At 53.1% G+C, this 14,818-nt stretch overlaps 1 protein-coding gene across 1 annotated transcript in view; it reads left to right on the forward strand.

Annotated features, from left to right (window-relative positions):
* FARP1 (FERM, ARH/RhoGEF and pleckstrin domain protein 1) overlaps positions 1–14,818 on the forward strand; it is a 306,860-nt gene that overhangs the window by 282,051 nt on the left and 9,991 nt on the right. The window contains exons 17-19 of the mRNA XM_004704274.2: positions 3,614–3,695; positions 7,390–7,627; positions 11,826–11,956. Of these exons, the coding sequence (XP_004704331.1) occupies positions 3,614–3,695; positions 7,390–7,627; positions 11,826–11,956 (451 nt within the window). The remainder of the gene's footprint in view (positions 1–3,613; positions 3,696–7,389; positions 7,628–11,825; positions 11,957–14,818) is intronic.

A 14,818-nucleotide genomic window follows, 5' to 3' on the forward strand; every position in this document is an offset into this window, starting at 1 on the left:
ACATCGCACCACCGATGCCATTGTCTGTCTGTCAGAAGCGAGACGATGGGCCCAGACTTGCCACCCTCTGCCCCAGTTGAGAAAATGTGGGCTCAGCACTTGGCTCTCCCTCATCTCGGGCAAGTTCCCTAACCATGCACAAAACTCACTTCTCGTCTTCAAAGTGTCAGTAAGACGAGGGTCTGTCACGTGGGATTGCTCTGCTAAACAAAATGAAACCCATGCCTTGTTTGACGCATAGGAATTTCACAGGAGACTTCTGCTGTATTTTAATTAAAGTCTGCTGCTTGCATGGGGATTTCACTTTTAAACGTGTTCCTGTGAATTGAGTGAAGGCTTACAGAGCGGATCATCAGTTTTACATTCAATTCACACACGTTTGGTTTCCACCCATCCTTTGCGGTGCCCTAGCGGCTCCTACTTCCACCCTGTGTTTCCTGTTTCCGTTGTTCCCGGCATTGACCTGTCTATTGTTTGGTTGAAAAGTGAGCCAAGGGGGTGATTTCAGACCAGGGGCCACCGTCTTGAAGGTTCCACTAGTCTCTGCATCCAGGAAGCCGGAGCTCTCTCCCAATCATTGTTCTTCTTACATTGCATCCTGTTCCATTGTATGTGGGGACCCTTTGTGGCGGGCCCTGCTTCCTTCCATCTTTCTGATGTGTGGAATGCTGCTGCTGTCATGACCAGGGGTGCGCCTGTGTCTGTCTGTGTCACTGCGCCGACTTCCCGGGATATCTTCCTAGGATCGACAGCGCTGATCCAAAGGTACTTCTATTTCTAGCTTTTGAGGCAGTGTCCTGCCATTTTTCATGGTGGTTACACCATCCTACAATCCCACCCGCCGTGTGGAAGAATTCAGGTTTCCCGCCAATGCCAGTGGGTGCTCTCAGTTTTGATAGGTGCCTTTTTTCGGGGCTGAGATGGGGTCTCAATATAGTTTGGATTTGCACGTCTAAGAGCTACTGACCTGCAGCCTCTCTGTGGCGTCGTTAGCGCCCGAGCGCCCGCCGATTTGGTGATGTGTCTGTTTGTGTCCTTTGCCCATTTTTTTCATTGTTTGCCTTTTTGTTGTTGAGTAGTTGGCGTTTTCCGTACACTGGAGGAGGATTTGGTTTTGAAAACAAGAAAATTCACTCTGGTCCAACCTGAAGTTGCAATATCTGGGGGGGTCATTCCTGGAGAGCCCTTTGGAGCTATGGAAACTGTGGTGCCTGTGTCCCTAGCTACAGAGAACGTCTGAGGATAGATTTGGCGTCGTGGATTCAACCACGGGGAATAAGTATTTGGGGAGAAGAGAAGATGATCGCCCATGGGTACCTGAAGTAGTGAGACAGGTGTTGGCAACGAAAACTGAAGAGTCGCTGAAGACACGTCGCTGTCTGTAGACTGACGCGCCCCCTGTGAGAGATGGGCTGGGGTGAGAGGGGTGCCGGACCCCCCAGTTAGGTGAGTCACCAGAGGCATGGCAACCTTCCACAGACTCTCTTCAGGGAAGCCGGGAAGGGAATCCGCAGCCTGGTGCTACAGCGGTGGAGCACTTGGCTGCTAACCGGAGAACAGGCAGCCCGGCGGCTGATCCCGCACACGCTGCTGTCCCAAGACCCAAGGCAACAGCTCCGCTTGGTCACATGACTGCGTGGAGGAGTGAGAGGCAGCGAAGGCAGTGGGCCCACGTGGTCCATTTGATAGTGAAGCAGCCGCAGCCGCAGCAGCAGGGCAGAGGGATTCTGCTGGAGGTTGAGAGGTCCGAAGAGGCCAAAGAATGGCAGCTACGTGGAGGCGCGGGCTGGGGAGCATGCTGGACGCACGCTCTCCTTTTATTTCAGACAGGCTTGAATGACCTCCTAGGCTTGGGTGCTCTCCGTCTCTGTAATATCATTTACACTCCGTGCTTCCCAGGAAAGTGACGTCCATAGTGTCCCGTGTGTTTCCTGTCACGGGAAACCATGAACTCAGGAAGGAGACAGCCCCTCTGGTTTCTCACCAGCCTGACAGTGTCCCCCTGACCTGTCTTCACGAAGACTTCAGCCTGCCGGCCTCCCTCGTCCCTCTAGCTCGGGACCCTGGATGGAGGAGAGAGAGAGAGAGAGAATGGCCCCAGTGAGAGAGGAGTGAGGCACCGAGTTCTGGGGCTGCAGAGGCAGGATGGCAGTCTCCGGGGCTGAGAGGCTTTTGCTACTGCAGCCGTGTGCTGTGAACCCTGGCCCCTCCCGACATGGGTTGCGGGCTGGCTTGTTCCAAGCAGAGCCCCTTGGAAGCCTGCCGCTGAATGGCGAGTTGGTCTTGCCTCATAGCAACCCTAGGATAGGGCCGAGGAAGCCTGCTCCTGGGGTCTTCCTGGACCATAACGCGTCTGGGACCAGACCACCGGGTCATTTGTCCCCAAGAGCAGCTGGAGGGTTCAAACGCTGGCCTTTGGGTTGACAGTCCAGCACTTATCCATGGCTCCTTTGGAACACATGCATATTCTGTGTACATCAGTGGCCTGGGGATGTTTTAGCAAAAATGTCACCAACTGGGTAGCTAAAAACACCAGAAATCTCCCCTCTTACAGGTCTGGGAGCTAGAAGTCCCAAACCCAGGTGTCAACAGGGTAATGCTTGCTGTGAGAATCCTCCCTTGCCTCTTTCAACTTCTGGTGGTGGCCGGCAGCCCTTGGCTTGTTGCAGCCTCGCTCCTGTCTCTGCCTCCGTCGTCTTGTGGCTTCTTCCCCGAGTTCTGCATCACTTTTCTTCTTCCTCTAAGCACCCCAGCCATCACCACCCCCCAATCCAGTGCGACTGCATGTTCACGTATCACTTTTTCAGACACACAAGCTCTAAATAAGTAAGTACGCAATTGCGAGTGCCCAAGTTAGAGCTTGAACATGTCTTTTGGGGAGAGACAAACAGCCTGTGACAATACGCCATTCACCGCCGGGTCGGACACGTTCAGAGTTCTGGCTTATCACCACTGGCTAAAAGCATGAGACATGGCCAAGTCCCCAGCTCCCGCCTCTACTGCACGGCACGTTGTCTCCATGTCCCTCCCTGTACCCAAGAGAGACTACACGCCCGCCCCACTTCCTTGTCCATCTCCCCATCCCCACCAGACAGCAGCCTTCTCTATTCCCCCAATTATATTTTTCTCTTCTTGAGGGCTTCCCAGACGGCTCTCCGCTTCAGGCTGAGGACTCTTGCAGCAGAAGCCTTGATTGGGAGGCCGGGCGCCTTCTTGTGACCTCGGAGGGCTCTGACAGGAGCTCTCTCCAGGCCCCTTGGTCTCGGGAGCCACTTACAGCAGGAGATTGCACTGCTGTAGAAGGAGGCTGGAACCACCCGAATGTGGACGGGGCGGGGAACAATCATAGAAGTTGGGGCCAAATGAAAATGAGCATCCCCCTCAAACCACAGTGGAACGCTTTGCACGAAGAATCAGGGATTCCAAAACGGGTGCGTTCCCCAGCAGGGCTCACCCCCTGACGTTCAGAGAGGGACAGGCGACGTTTGGGAGGGGAGCTGGGAAGGGAGAAATAAGTACCGATGCTGTGCTGTCTGGGGCTCAGGGGCTTTTCCCATGGGTCGTGTTGTCCCTGCTGAAGCTTTGCTTCTCCGACGCCTGTCTTTGTTCTCAGGGAAGGCCGCTCAGACGCCCACGGCCGAGGCGGTCACCAAAGAATCGGCGATGTCATGCTGAAGGCCACTCAGGGCATGAAGGTGAGCTGGCGCGGACGTGGGTGGCGCTGGCACACCGCCACCTGAAGGAGGGTCTGAGCTCATGGGAAGTGGGCAGGGGTGGGCAGTGGTCAGCCTTCCAGCTAGACTGTTTCAAGCTGCGTTTGGGCCCCTAGAGGCCAATCCCTTCCCCTTGAGGGAGTCGTGCCAGGGTGTTTTACCTTCGTGTGCTCTTGTGTAATGAAAACACACAGGAGTTCCCCATGAAAATTGTTCAGACTTTTTTTTTGTAACTATGTCAGGAAAAAACATTGTTTGCTTGCCTGGCCATTCTCATCAGGATGATTCACGAGTTAATTCAAAGATAGGAACGACGCCTGGTCAGCTCTACCACTTTGGTTTCGCTAGACGTTGTTAAGCTGGTTCCGCCTGACGACCACGCTGTGTACACAGACTTTAAATCAGCATGAAGGGCCGGTGTATCTTCTACTCTCCCACGATATTTGTAATGATATAAATTAGAAAAAGGCTATCCCAAAGACCCTATACCTATGAAGCCAATGCTCAGCTCTCTTTTTAAAAATCTGCCCTTTATATCTGAAATTAAAAAAAAAAACTTTGATAATTATTTTATTATAGGAAATGAAATTAATGGGGTTTATCTTTTAAATACAAAATATGTCTCTATTTATATTTTAAAGCAGCCTTTCTATATCACAACTTTAAGCTAATGGTCCCCCTAAAGTTTCCCCTGTCTATCCATCCATCCATGTGGTATTGGCTGAGCCCTACCACAGAGAAGACACTCAGAGAGCACATGGTGCTGTAATGACTGCCACGCTTCCTCGTTAACCAGCTGCCCGCGGGTCAGTTCTGATGGCAGGTGATCATTCAGAACTCTGCTCTGGTCAGGAGTAGATCGCCAGGCCTTTCTTCTGAAGCACCGTTAGTGCACTTGAACCACTAACCTTTCAGTTAGCAGCTGAGCACATTAACGGCTCGCACCATCCAGGGATCCCATTTTCCTCATTAGAAGCCTCTTTCCCCATGTTTATTTGTTCCCACTTTTTCCCCCCAACCCATTTTAGGTTTTCACCTTTTCTTAGAATTCCCTTTTCTGAGGTCATATGCCTGCCTTTGGGGGGTGGGGGTTGTTACCATCTGCCTTCCCTTCCTCTAAAGAAGGAAGCCCTTGGGGGAACATCTGAGGCCTGTGAAGCTTCTCCTCCCCACCCCAACCCCACCCCCACCAAGTCAGATCCGTCCTTGCGCCCAAAGTTCCCCTGATGACCCTCCTGTTCTCCAGGCTTGTCTTTGCTGCGTCCCTGCTGCCCCTTCCCCACTGAGGACGGACACTACATCCTGCATCCGGCCTCCTCTTGTCCCCCAGCCCAGAGGGCCTCCGAAAAGCTGTGCCCAGCGAGAGCTTTGTAGTTCAGCAGCCTGGCGAGGAACGGGCACGTGGCATGGGCACGTGGCATGTGGCTGCAGGCGTCTTAGCACTTGTCTGACGTTGTTCTAGCAGAGCGCTCTGCGAGCAAGAGCAAACTAAACGGAGAGGCCCGCTGAGCACCACAGGCAGCAGTTTGGAAAAATGAGTCGGGGTTTTGATTTTTCTCGTGGTGGTGCTGGTGGCTGGTTTTTACGGGTTTTTACGACGTGTGCAGGAGACGCCAGTTAGTGCTCCCGCTGACCACCCACCCATGCCCTTCCTCGCCTCTGGAGTAAGTGCCTGGGCTGAGCAGCGGCTGCGAGAGATGCCCCAGTCCTGAGCGCCCACCTCAGGCCACACGCGGAGCCGTCACACAGGCACTTTGCAATCAGCACAGGGGAAGGGCCTTCTCATCTCCCGGCACGGCCCTCCATTTGTCCTCCACGCTGGGAGCCTGGCGCTCTTTCTAGAAGCATCTCTCCCCCAGCATCTGCAGCCTGCCCTGTCTTCTTTGGAAACTCCTGCCGCTGTTTTCCTGCGGGCTCCGTTTTCTCTCTGCTCGGTGACTGCCCAGCCTCTTACTTTCGACCCAACCCATCCTCCCCTGCCACCCTATAGATGACTGCACGTAGTCGTATCTATTTGACCACCCCAAGCGGCCTGTGCTTGAAGTCCTCATTGGCCCTCTGCTACTTTGAAAATACAATCTAAACCCTACACCTGACAGAAGAAAGCCTTCACACCCTAGCCCTATGCCATCCTGGTAGACTACCCACACCCCCTCAAGTCTGTTATACATTCTCCCCTGGACTCAGCCACACCTGCTGCAGGTGCACTGTGTCTGACTGCCTTTCTGTACTTACTCATTTATAACAAACATTAATTGAGCACCTAGTATGTGTGCTGGGCCCCACGGATCTAGCATAAAGGACCTGGTAGCACAGTGGTTACCCATTGGGTTTCGAACCTCAAGGTCAGCAGTTCGAAACCACCAACTGTTCTATGGGAGACAGAGGAGGCTTTCTACTCCCGTAAAGAGTTACAGTCTTGGAAACCCACAGGGGCAGTTTTTCCCGTCCTTTTGGGTCTCTGTGAGTTTCTTTGTCTATTTGCGTGTTCTTAAGATAAATAAACTGGAGCATGACAAATATTCACTCTCAACTCCAAGAGGGGACCACATGTGTTAAAATTGCAGGCACGCATGTGGACACGTTTCACTGGTGAGGTGAGGTCTGAACGCCCTCTAGTTCCTACCAGTGTCATCTTTTTAGTTTGGCCACAGAACTTAGGCAAGACGCTGGATGAGGCTGGGTGGAGGGAGTACAGAAGCTCCCTACCTGTGCACATTTGGGGACACTTTTCTGTGACTTTCATTATTTCAACATGAAAAATAAACCCAATGGGGCAACTGTGTGACCAGGGCTAATATGGGCAGATGTAAGTGGCGTGCAGTCCCAAAGGACAGAGGAGTCCCTGGCTGACTCAGGGTGATCAGGGACGGCCTACCCGAGCTAGCCTCAGGCCTGCTCCCGGGAAGTCAGTGTGGAGCCTGGCTGAAGACAGCTACTGCTGATCCAGAGGCATCTCCACGTTCAAGGCCCGTCCCGTGGCATTCTTCCCCGTCTGCAATGGGGAGATGGATTTCTCCTTTAAGACTTTATCTTCCAGCGTTTTTGCCTCGTGTCTGTCCCCACTGCCACTCCGTAGAGAGACTGCCACTCCATAGAGAGGAGGGGCCATGTCTCACCCTCACGCCCATCTCCTTGGCGTCCAGCAGAGGGGGACTCGGTAGTTTCTCAGACAGTCATTGTGTGAACAAACTGGGCGACTTAACCAGAAGATGGCAAGGGCATTCTTAATGTCATTCTTAACATAATGCATATTGGATGGTCACAGTCCATGTATCATTAGATGAAGAGGCTTCAAGAAGGTTGTGAGAAACTTCCAGTTTCCTTCACTTGCACTTGTCTGCAAACGGTATGAAACCCCTGTTGTATGACATTGCACAAGAGACACACAGACCCACCCGTAAGGAGTGCCGTTTTCAGAGTTCTTCTTAGCATGGCCAGTCTCCCTTTATACATTACATTTATGTCTCTAATAGTATTATCCATATTATATTTTAACCCATGTGCATTTGTAACTTCTCAGTACTTGAACAGTGCTTTTCATTTCATTCCGGAAATTCACCCTAAGCAGCAAAACCTAAGTGATTTCCCTGAGCTAGCCAGGCGGTGGGGACGCCGTGCACTGTCCCGGGCAGCTCAGCAGGACTTCTCTGTCCTCTCCCTCTGCCCTCTTCAGCAACTGGCTGTTCACCTGTGGAAGCACAATGAGGCACTGGAAGGCCTGGAGAATGGGATCAAGGGCTCCCGGCGGCTGGAGAACTTCTGTAGAGACTTCGAGCTACAGAAGGTGTGCTACCTGCCGCTCAACACCTTCCTCCTGCGGCCGCTGCACCGGCTCATGCACTACAAGCAGATCCTGGAGCGGCTGTGCAAGCACCACCCCCCGAACCACACCGACTTCAGGGACTGCCGAGGTGAGCGCAGCCACCTTGCTGTGGCCACTGGGGCCTGGCTGAGGGTGGGCGGCAGTTGCAGACTGTCCGCGGTAGGGAGAGAAAACCAGGCCTGGGGAAACGATGTCCCAGGGTCTCAGTTCCACGGGACAGGCAGTGCTTTTTAGAGTCGGATCAGCTATGTTGGGTGAAATCTCTCTGCAGAGAAGGCGTAACATCATCGCTTCCTCTCCCCACTCTCCATTCCATGCATTTCCCCCTTTGCTCCGGGCCTACAGAGCCCTGGACAGGGCTGCTCGGAGCCAGCCCTCCCAGGTCTCCTCTGGCCCGCACAGTGGGAAGGCTCCGTTCCTTCCTCAGCCATGCCCCGGAAAAGGACCGGCATTGCTGCTGGCTTTTGTCACGTACCAAACCAATGCAGCCAAGTCTGGGGCCGGCCGTTCTGCCTCCGGGTGGCCTCCCTGGTACAGAGTAGACCTGCTCCAGAGGGTTCTCGTGACGGGAACCTTGGCAGAAGCTGACCAGCAGGACTTTCTTCCATGGCAACACTGGGTGGGTCTGGGCTGCCACTCATCAGGTTAGTGGTAGCCATCCATTTGTACCAGCAAGGGGCCTGCGGAACTATACCAAACCGAACCAGCCCACTGCCATCGGGCCAGTTCCGACTCACAGGGCCCTCGACTCCTGGGGTGCCCGAGACTGCATCTCTGCGGGCACATGCGCCATCCTTCTGACACGGAGCAGCTGGTGGGCTGGACAGCTGACTGCGGTTAGTAGCCCAACGCAGATGTGCCCGGCCTGTATTAACGCTTAGTGCTCACATCAGGCCACGTTCACCACAAACACCAGAGAGGCTGAGAGGCCTGTCCAGAGTCAGATAGCGGAGAAGTAAAAGATCGATCGGGTCCCCATGCACCAACAGTTCTACTCCACTGTCTCACGGTGCTACAGCTCTCACTGCGAGGAGCAAATACTGTGCCTTGTACACCCTGAACTACTTCCTCCTAGACAAGCATGCTATCCCTGGTCACAGGTAAGAAACTTAGGCTCGGAGGGGGGCACAGGCCGGCCAGTGTCACTGCATTTGTCCGAGTTCGTGAGTGACATTCTAGGCCAGTGCAGCTAGACCTTTTCCACCGCAGACCCGTGTGCCTGAGAACTTTGCAACCGAGAAACGCATTGGATTATGTTTTTGATTTTTTAATTTGCTTTTGGGTTGAATTTTTGTCGAGTGTTCAGAAACCTTCTAGTGTTGTCACGTTTCCTGCAACCCCACATTCAGTGGCATGACCCCGGTCTCGGCTTTGCCCCCTCTGCCAGGCACCCTCTTTCTGAACTTAAGTTGTCCCGTGTGCTGTTATAGGGTCCGTTGCTGCCTGCACTTCCCGCCTAGCCCAGAGGCTCCCGGAGGGCCGGCCCAGGTTGTCACAGAGCCCCCCACCCCATTATCCACAGGGCCATGGGGAGCCCCTGATGCCCTTAAGATGCAATCTCGTCTCATGGGGAGCTGGCCCTCCTCCATGTTCTCTCGGGCACACTTGCATGGAGCAGCCCTGGGAGGGAAGAGCGTAGCGTGGCAGCGTGCTGGGGTGCAGGACTCCGCCTTGGGGACCTGCTGAGGGCAGGACTCCTCATTTAGAACTGAAGTGTCGGTAGGGGGTCTTCTTGGTTGAGTGGAGGGTGTGAAAAAAAATCGAGGCAAAGACTATGGAATATTCCAGACATCGAAAGAAATTCCTTGAGGCTGGAATGTGAAACAACACTGGATGAGATTGGGGAAGTAAGCTTGGACCAAGTCGCACAGGGTCACCCCAGGGGAAGATGGGAAGCGTGTTGAGAGGAATGGTGTGGTCAGCTTGTTCAAAGGGACATTCTTCTGTCGCTCTCTGTAATAAGTGAAGGGCTTCTGGTGAGGTTGGAAAGACGGCCCGTGTACTAGTTGCTGGGGTAATGAAAGCATCGACAATTCACGGAAGCCGAACAGAAATGGCCTGTGGCCTGTCCGTGCCGCTGTGTGCACCTGTGTGTTGGTTCTCTGCCTTCCGATTGGAGTCAGTACCACCCGCTCCTCTCCCTTCCTGGCAGACGCGTCCTCCGACTTTAAGCTTTGGTGTGTGCCTGATCGTTCACCCAACCGCACCCACGTGCCCTATTGGATTGGCAGTGCCAGTTGAAGCCAACTGGCCAGCCCTCGATGAGATGACCCAAGGTCCCTTTCAGCTCTGACGACTTGCGCCAATGAGCTTGAAGGACATTTGCATCTTTATGTGTATGATTCTTGGCAGACTTGCCAAAAAAATTTTTTTTTCTTGTGTTTCCAGTAGAGTCTGTCATTGATAATTAAATGGAACCCCATGTTTGTCACCTGGCTTAAACACTGGGTGGCATCGTTGCAGAAGGATTGGGGAAGACGAGGTGGGTCTGAACTTACATCACCTGACCACGAGGCTACAGGTGCCAGCAGCTGCACCAATCACACCCTGCCCCGGGAGTCAGGGGCCATCTTTTCCCTCTTTCGATCATGGCATCACCTAGGGATCTGTCGTTTCACCAGATGCCCAGCGGAGTCCAGTGAACGGTTTGGGAACCGCGGTCTCAGAGCTTTCTCGTGTCTACCCCTCAGCATTTGGTGCCAAAACCAAACACCCAAACTCCCTGCCGTCGAGTGGATGCCGACTCCTGGCAGCCCCGTATGACAGGGTAGAACCGGGCCTGCAGGTCTCCGAGACGGTCACTCTTTCCAGAAGTAGAAAGTGTCTTTCTGCCACGGAGCAGCTGGTGTACGAACTGCCATGCTTGCAGCCTGCACGTCACCACTGCGCCACCAGGGCTCGAGTCTGGTGCCCAGAAAATGCCCCGATGTCCGAAGATTAAAAAAGCCCTAGGCTTTGTCATTATGGGTGCAGCAACATTTTCTGGGATAAGCCTAACCCAGGGTAAGCCGTTAATTTGTACCCCAGGGAAAAGCACGAGAACACAGTTTTCACTTCCAAGTGAAGACGGTGCCCGAGGGAGGCAGGTATTTAGGGTTCTGAAGACTGGTGTTCAGTCTGCAAGCGTGTCTTGTTCTTGGCTTTGGCAGGGACTTTGAGTTTTGTTAATGGTCATGAAATATTTGGGAAATGGATAGGTGTAATGGCGCTCCAACATGAGAGATGTAATCTGTATCACTGACACACATATAAATACGGGCGTTGTATTGGCAAACATTTCAGTGTGTGTATTCTCACCATAATTAAGACAACCACCAACCAACCATAAGGCCAGTGCTTACCTATTCTGGCTTTACTAAGCCTTCCTCCTAACGTGTATTGTCCATTGAACATTAGCTCCTTCTACTTCAGCCGTGGTGCCAGGAGAGACCAGTCCCTGGAGAAGGACATCCTGCTTGGACACCCAAGGTTATGACCTTGGACAGGATGCATTGACCCAGTGTCTACAACAATGTGAGGCTGGATGGTGCCGGAGCGGCCAGGGCTTTGTACGCTGACTCCGTACTTCTTGACGGCACCTGCCAATAATTACACATAGTGGATGGCTTCCTGTCTGAGAGCGGGGGCCCACGTTTGGAAATAAAGCTTAATTCTGTCCTTATTCTTGGCAACCATCTTGGTAAACAGCATAATGCCAGCAGAAGGGAAAAGCAGGCGGCCAGTCTCACGTAGATCCTCTCACAAAACAGCCCCTATTTCGCCCCAGACCTTTCTGTGGCATCTCACTGTGTGTTCACGGTGCCAAGTTCTCTCCAGGAACAGGAGTGGGGAGAAACTTCTAGACTTGGAGAAAAATCAAGGCTCGCTTCTCCACCGCATCTCGTGCTGACACATTATTCTACTTGTAGAGCTGTATGGCGCAGAGCTAGAACCGGGTCGGTGACCTTTGCCAGCTGCCTTGATGAAACTAAATGCAAGCATGTGTACACAGGATGTAAATCACTGTTTTTAGGATCAGAGATAGACTGGTTCTCCCTAGAAGCCTGGCTTGCTATGCCCCTGAAGAGCAGAGCTATCAGGGGTGGGTGTGTGGGTGTGTGTGTGAGAGAGAGAGAGAGCTATCAGGCTGTGTATGTGTGTGTGTCTTCCTTGCCTGCGTTAATGCCGCCCTGTTTCTCTCTCCTTGGCTAGCTGGTGTGGGGGGCAGGGAGGGTGTGCGCATGCGTGTGCAAAGCCTTCCTCGCCCGCGTTAATGCCGCCCTGTTTCTCTCTCTCTCCTTGGCTAGCTGCGCTGGCAGAGATCACAGAGATGGTGGCACAGCTTCACGGTACGATGATCAAAATGGAGAATTTCCAGAAGCTGCATGAACTCAAGAAAGATTTGATTGGCATCGACAATCTTGTGATTCCTGGACGGGTAAGTGGCAGGGGTCTCCGATTGCGCTTGAGGAGCCTGCAAATTTGGAAGCCTTTGAACAGTAACCCTCCCACGTCAAATCGTCTTCCTTCACAAGTGTCTTCCATCGGCGATGGCTCCCTTCCACCTCCAGTAGGACTGTGGTTAAAATGTAGTGTGTTAGGATCAAGTGACCGTCGCCTCACGTTCTAAACCTCTCCCCATTGGTTGACTTATCCCCCCTAACCCACCTCCAACTGTATTCAGTGGAGGAGCCATGGTGGTGTTTGTGTTTGGCTACGAGCCACATGGTCAGCAGTTCAAAACCAGCCAGCAGCTCCTAGGGAAAAAGATTGGGCTTTCTAGTCTCGTGGTTATAGTGCTGTCATAGCATTGTCTATAGGTCTAGTGGCTCTCACCACTAGAGTAGATTCCGACTCTTAGCCACCTATAGGGCAGGACAGAACCAACCGCCCCTGTGGGTGTCCCTGGCTATAAATCTTCATAGAGCAGAAAGCCTCATCTTTCTCTTGTGGAGTAGCTGGTGGCCTGGAACTGCCAGCCCCGTGGTTAGCAGCCCAAAGTGGAACCCAGGGTATGCCAAGTCCAAATGCAGGTTCTTGGCTCTAGTTTCCTGGGTTCTCTCAGCTCCTAAGAGTTATAGTCTGTAGCTCCACCCGGTTTCTTCCCCTGCATTCTGCTCTTTTTGTAAGACATCACGCAGAAGCGATTCTGTTTCCTTCCTACTCTGCCTCATTAACATAACGAGAGAGACCCCTCTTGCCAAACAGGGTCAGCTTTACAGGCAGAGGGGTTAGGCTTGTACTATTAGGCATCGTTCAATCCATAAGGCTAATTTATAAAGGAGGACCAGGGTCTACACATTCTTTGGCTCTCAAGTGGCTCCCTGAGCCGTGGCTGTTAGAGCCGTGGCTGTTAGAGCTGTGGCTGTTAGAGCCGTGGCTGAAGGAGTGGGCCCTCGGCAGAAGATCCCTAAAAGAGAGCATATCCTTAGTGATGTGCCTAGTAGGTAGAAGGCAGGCTCTGATGTTTGTCTATACAGGATTTGAAAGCTAGAGATGTAAAGGTGAGCAGCTAGCCTCAGCAGGGCCTCCTCAGCCACCTGCAATCTAGCTCCAGGCATGCCCGCCAGGCACCGCTCCCACGCTTGGGTCAGAGGAAGATGGAGTCGGGGCCTAGAAGGCAGGATATATCCCCCACCCCACCCCACCCCCCATCCCCAGGGGGAATTGCTAGGTTATAAAGTAACTGTTCCAGGGAGGCCCTGTTAACTGCACCCCAGGGCTGAGGTGGCTGAGAGACAGCTGTCCAGGACTGGCCTGCACATGCTCAGTTGTCCCCATGCCCATTGTGGCAGCCATTGTGTCGATCCATCGCATTGCCGGCCTTCCTCTTTGTCGCTGCCCCTCCACTTCACCAAGCACGACGTCCTTCTCTAGCGACTGGTCTCTCCTGACGACATGTCCGAAGGAGGTGAGACGAAGCCCTGCCATCCTTGCCTCAAGGAGCACTCTGGTCTCCTCTCTTCCCTTTGACAGACCATGGTCCTTCGCACTCCTCCAGCACCGCCATCCAAATGCACGGATTTGATCAGGCAAAGGACGGAAGTGTGGCTGGACCTTAAAAACATTATGCGAACTGAAAGAAGGTAGATCCGAAAGACCCCACATTGCAGGACTCTGTCTGTCTGAGTCCAGGCTGGGTAGCCCTTCAATCGGAAGGTGGACGAGAGGTTGCCAGGGGCTAGGCATCACAGGGGAATGGAGAGTAACTGCTTCAAGAGTGTGGCCTTTCCTTCTAGGCTGATGGGACTGTTCTGGAAGAAGGTGGTAGTGATGTTAACACACAGTACTGTGAGTGGCACGTACTGCACCACAGAAGTCTGCAGTCTGAGGAAACAGCAGGGGATGCAGAGTGAGCGCCAAAGACAGGCTTGCGCACTTGCTCTTTCACCTTGGAACACAGCGACTGCTCTCCACAGAGGTCAGCCTCGGAAAAGGGGCCTCGACCCATAAAACCAGGTGCCAGCAAGTCAACGCTGGCTGCAGCTAAGCCCAGGTGTGCCAGGGTAGAACTGGGCCTTTCAGTGCCTGCGATCTTTCAGAAGCAGAGCACCTTTCTTCCGAGGGCACCTCTGGGCTGCTTGCTACAAGGTCAGCAGTTCGAAACGACCAGCCGTTCCACTGAAACAGATGGGACTTCCATCTCGCACAGGGATGCAGTCTCGGCAACGCACAGGGGCAGCGCGACCCAGGTCGGTCGGGTTGCCGAGTCAGCAACGGCGGGCAGCAGTGAGTGTGTTCTCGGACCTCTCTGGAAGTAGCTGTTCGCGCCACTCGTACCTTCACCTGTCTGCAAAGTGCTCTCAAGGAACTCGGCATCCCAGCTTCCTTCTTGGAGAACCGGTTGGGGTTCTCGCCATCCCCCTCCCATGGGGTGTCCTGTACAGCCTGGTGGTGAAGCGACCTCGCATTGTCCTCAGAGAGGCCCCAGTGTGCTTTCCGCTCCACAGCACACAGCCTGGGCCGCCCTAGACAAGCTGCTTAAGTTAGTCCCTTCTGTTTGTTCAAGTTTTATTTGTATACTTTACACGCCATACAAGGTAGCCATTCAATCATATTAAGACTGTGCAATAGCCACTACTATTAATTTCAGAACATTTTCGTCTCCTGCTCATTGTTAGCTCCTCAGTCCCCGAATCCTCCCCAGCCATGCCCCATCCAATTACTGTCTCTATAGATCTGTCTATTCTGGATTTCATACACAGAAAGCCATACAAAATAGAACACAAGCACACAAAATTATACAGAACAAAAAATGAGTAGACACAAACTATAGAAGAACCCCAAAGAGAAAGCAGAA

The sequence above is a fragment of the Echinops telfairi genome, unplaced genomic scaffold (genome assembly GCF_000313985.2).
Source record: "Echinops telfairi isolate 266 unplaced genomic scaffold, ASM31398v2 ScPeMD7_7467;HRSCAF=8505_0, whole genome shotgun sequence".
Lineage (NCBI taxonomy): Eukaryota > Metazoa > Chordata > Mammalia > Afrosoricida > Tenrecidae > Echinops > Echinops telfairi.